Source organism: Silurus meridionalis, chromosome 17 (genome assembly GCF_014805685.1).
Source record: "Silurus meridionalis isolate SWU-2019-XX chromosome 17, ASM1480568v1, whole genome shotgun sequence".
Lineage (NCBI taxonomy): Eukaryota > Metazoa > Chordata > Actinopteri > Siluriformes > Siluridae > Silurus > Silurus meridionalis.
The window spans coordinates 505601-510600 of NC_060900.1; the positions used below are offsets into that span (position 1 = coordinate 505601).

The 5000-nt window shown below is 45.6% G+C and overlaps 1 protein-coding gene across 1 annotated transcript in view; it reads left to right on the forward strand.

The window, feature by feature from the left end:
- Positions 1–817: 817 nt before the first annotated feature.
- The window catches only part of cabp1a (calcium binding protein 1a), a 17505-nt gene continuing 13322 nt past the window's right edge, over positions 818–5000 (forward strand). Inside the window, exon 1 of the mRNA XM_046870504.1 lies at positions 818–1969. Within this exon, the coding sequence (XP_046726460.1) occupies positions 1286–1969 (684 nt within the window). The 5' untranslated portion in view covers positions 818–1285. The remainder of the gene's footprint in view (positions 1970–5000) is intronic.

Here is a 5000-nt window from a genome sequence, read left to right on the forward strand (position 1 = left end):
ACCTCACACACTCATACACAACCTCACATCCTTGTACACAACCTCACACTCTCATACACAACCTTACACACTGCACACAACCTCACTCTCTCATACACAACCTCACATCTTTATACACAATCTCACACTCACACACAACCTCACACACTCACACAACCTCACACTCTCTCATACACAATCTCACACACTCACGCACAACCTCACACTCTCATACACAACCTCACACTCATACACAACCTCACACTCTCATACACAATCTCACACTCACACACAGCCTCACACTCTCATACACAACCTCACACTCTCATACACAATCACACACTCACGCACAACCTCACACTCTCATACACAACCTCACACTCTCATACACAACCTCACACTCTCATACACAATCTCACACACTCACACAACCTAACACTCTCATACACAACCTCACACTCTCATACACAACCTCACACTCTCATACACAATCTCACACACTCATACACAACCTTACACACTCACACAACCTCACATTCTCATACACACCACACACTCATACACAATCTCACACACTCACACAACCTCACACTCATACACAACCTCACACTCTCATACACAATCTCACACACTCACGCACAACCTCACACTCTCATACACAACCTCACACTCATACACAACCTCACACTCTCATACACAACCTCACACTCTCATACACAATCTCACACACTCATACACAACCTCACATTCTCATACACAACCTCACACACTCACACAACCTCACATCTTTATACACAACCTCACATCTTTATACACAACCTCACATCTTTATACACAACCTCACACACACACAGATATAATACTTCATCTTTACACTGTGTCCGTTTTAAATGTTGAATATTAATGTGTATTATTATGAAGTTTATTCTTTATGAACGGATTTTACTCTTTTCCCAAAATACAAAACTGTAACTCGCCCCCGATGCGCACTGACAACTGCGATATATTGTGTAACCGAAAACCACCACGTGCCTATCCGTCACACACACACACACACACACACACCAACGTGATGTTATTGGATCACCTTGAATTACCCTTTCTCTCTTTTAGTCTCATCTCTCTCTCTTTTAGTCTCATCTCTCTTCTTCTCTCTCTCTCTCTCTCTCTCTCTCACACACACACACACGCACATTTCCTTTTTCTTTCTGTCTACCTTTCCTCTTCTCTTTTCCTCCTCCCGTTCTCCTGCGCTCTCCCTCTCTCTCTCTCTCTCTCTCTCTCTCTCTCTCTTTAGGATGAACAGATGAAGCCCATCATGAGTCTCTCGCTCCCTAAAAGCGACTCCACCGCTTCTCTGCTCAGATCTTCCGCAGCAGACCGGAGATCTCGAGCCCCGGACGAGCCGCTCTGGAGCCCCGACAGTGACGCGAGCTCGCGCCGTCCGCTCTGTCACCCGGCGCTGCTGCTGCCTTCACCGCCGGACCGGAAGCGCGTGGCGGGGAAGATTCAGCCCAGACTGCGGGACGACGCACCGGAGCGGACAGACGCGAGCGGCGACGGCGGCGGTAACGGTAGTGGCGGGAAAGAGCGCAAGACATCCAGACACGCGCACCGACACCACCACCATCATCACCATCATCATAACAATCACCACCACCATCATCATCATCATCATCACCATCACCGGTCCGCGCGGGACGACCTGCCGCACGAGCACCGCACGAAACATCCTCACGGTGCTCGCGTGCCCAACAGGACTCGGTCTTTCTCCGAGGGCTCTGAGGAGACGCCCTCCACTTCCTCCTCCACCTCGCTTCTGTTCTTCCAGTCCCCACGGACACACCGGCGGTCATCCGGAGCCGCGGGACCAGCGCGCGACCACGACATTGGCGGCTCGTGCTCCCCGGTGCCCAAAGCCTCTACCGGCGCAGCATCTTCCGACTCAGACTTCAAACTGAGGCCCATCCTCAACTCCGTGTTCGGACAGGTGAGGAGCAGACACACTGTAGAACACCTGCAGAACACCTAGCATTAACATCTGGGTTCAATTATTAACATCTGGATTATTTTATTAACATATGTATTAGTTAATTACATCTGGACTAGTTTAATAAACTCTCGATCAATTTAATAACATCTGGACTAGTTTATTAACATCTGGATTAGTTTAATAACCTCTGGGTTAGTTTATTAACATCTGGATGATGTTATTAACACCTGGATAAATTTATTAACACCTGTTTAGTTTATTATTACCTGGATTAGGTTATCAACATCTGGGTTCTTTATTAACACCTGGTTGAGGCTGTTAATATCTGGATATTTTTACTAACATTTGAATAAATTCATAAGATCTGGGTTAGTTTATTAACACCTGCATAAACCTAAACACCTGGATTAGTTTATATGATCTACAGAGATCATTAACACCTGCATCTTATTATTACCCTAAAATGATTTCATTAACATTGACACCAAGAACGCCACACGAACATCTACAGTGCTGAATTAACACCAACCAGGTAAATTCTGTTATACCTGCAAAAGAAATAAGAATAAAACATAGAGGACCCATTGAGGACTTTTCCTCAGGTTCCTCTCATGTTCCTCCCAGGTTCCTCTCATGCTTCTCCAATGTTCCTCTCAGTGTAGATTGTTCATGTCTCTAAACTATTTATGGCATCCTTAAAACTAGCTCTTTATGCTAATTGTAATGCAGTATTAACTGTTAAATGTGGCTTTAAACTTCATCTCTGGATGAAAGACACTGAATCAGAACGCTAGCTGAAGTGTACTGATCTGCGTGCATTAACAGATGTTATGTTTAAAGAAATGTAAACGAATTAGTGTTTTTTTAGTGTGTGGGTTCCTTCCTGATAACTGTGATGGCAGATCTTAATAAAAACCTCTGAGAATAATAAACTTCTGCGTGATGGGACACGTGCTAAACTGAGAGCTTGATGCTTCCTCCAGTTATTAGCTGCGTTAGCATTGTAGCACTGATGCTAAGCTCAGGAATGTAGACGCAGAACGTTTTGGCAGATGATCTGCATTTTCTGAACATTCTGAGTATGAATTTTATTTTGGTCCAGACTATTTATATAAAGTGTGTGTGGTGTGTGTGTGATGTGTGTGTGTGTGTGTGTGTGTGTGTGGTTAGGGATTGTGAACACAACACATATTATAATGGGAATTTAATGGGAAAAACCTTCTGTTTGGCCGTGTGTTGTTTTGCCTGTCGCTCGAATTCACACCATGAATCAGAGGCTCAGACCGCGTTCGCTCGTGTGTGTGTGTGTGTGTGTGTGTGTGTGTGTGTGTGTGTGTGTGAGAGACACACACGCTCTCAGCTTGCGTTTTGAACAGATGCTCCTGCAGTTTGTCTTCACAAGACCGAGATGTCCTTGTGTGAAAATGCCGTTCTTTCTCCCGTGTTTTTCTTTTTACAGCTGTTTCTATATTTATCATTTTTTCTCTCTTGCTTCTCTCTGTTTTCCTGTCAGAGCCATGTTCTCTCACATCCTCCACAGATCCATCTCTTCCTCCTAAAATAATACACCGCCATTATCATACTCCACTTCCCAGAAGACAAGAACAAGGTCAAAGAGACCTCAAAAAAATGTGTCAGAGAGAGAGAGAGAGAGAGAGAGAGAGAGAGAGAGAGAGAGAGAGAGAGAGAGAGAGAGAGAGAGAGAGAGAGGAAGAGAGAGAGAGGAAGAGAGAGAGAGGAAAAGAGAAAGAAAAGAGAGAGAGAGAGGAAGAGAGAGAGAGAGAGAGAGAGAGAGAAAGGAGGGAGAGAGAGAGAGAGAGAGAGAGAGAGAGAGAGAGAGAAAGGAAGAGAGAGAGAGAGAGAGAGAGAGAGAGAGAGAGAGAGAAAGGAAGAGAGAGAGAGAGAGAGAGAGAGAGAGAGAGAGAAGAGAGAGAGAGAGAGAGAGAGAGAAGAGAGAGAAGAGAGAGAGAGAGAGAGAGAGAGAGAGAGAGAGAGAGAGAGAGAGAGGAAGAGAGAGAAAGAAAAGAGATAGAGAAAGAGAAGAAGAGAGAGGAAGAGAGAGAGAGAGAGAGAGAGGAAGAGAGAGGAAGAGAGAGAGAGAGAGAGAGAGAGAGAGAGAGAGAGAGAGAGGAAGAGTGAGAGGAAGAAGGAGAGAGAGGAAGAGAGAGAGAGAGAGAGAGAGAGAGGAAGAAAAGAGAGGAAGAGAAAGAGAGGGGAGAGAGAGAAGAAGAGACAGAGAGAGGAAGAGAGAGAGAGAGAGAGAGAGAGAGAGAGAGAGAGAGGAAGAGAGAGAGAGAGGAAGAGAGAGAGAGAGAGAGAGAGAGAGGAAGAGAGAGAAAGAAAAGAGATAGAGAAAGAGAAGAAGAGAGAGGAAGAGAGAGAGAGAGAGAGAGAGAGAGAGGAGAGAGAGAGAGAGAGAGAGAGAGAGAGAGAGAGAGAGAGGAAGAGAGAGAGAGGAGAGAGAGAGAGAGAGAGAGAGAGAGAGAGAGAGAGAGGAAGAGAAAGAGAGGGGAGAGAGAGAAGAGAGAGAGAGAGAGAGAGGAAGAGAGAGAGAGAGAGAGAGAGAGAGAGAGAGAGAGAGAGAGGAAGAGAGAGAGAGAGAAGAGAGAGAGAGAGAGAGAGAGAGAGAGGAAGAGAGAGAGGAGAGAGAGAGAGGAAGAGAGAGAAAGAAAAGAGATAGAGAAAGAGAAGAAGAGAGAGAGAGAGAGAGAGAGAGAGAGAGAGAGAGAGAAAGGAGGGGAGAGAGAGAGGAAGAGAGAGAGAGAGAGAGAGAGAGAGAGAGAGAGAGAGAGAGAGAGAGAGAGAGAGAGAGAGAGAGAGAGAGAGAGAGAGAGAGGAGAGAGAGAGAGGAAGAGAGAGAGAGAGAGAGAGAAAGAGAGAGAGAGTCTCTATTGATGGATGGACGTTTTTATCACTGTTGGTTGTAAATTGCAAAAGAGGGCGGAGCTAAGGCAGAGTCTGAATGGGCATGGCCTCATGTGATCACACCACTGCTGAACAGTAATGAAGGAAATCTCAGTAGTTTATT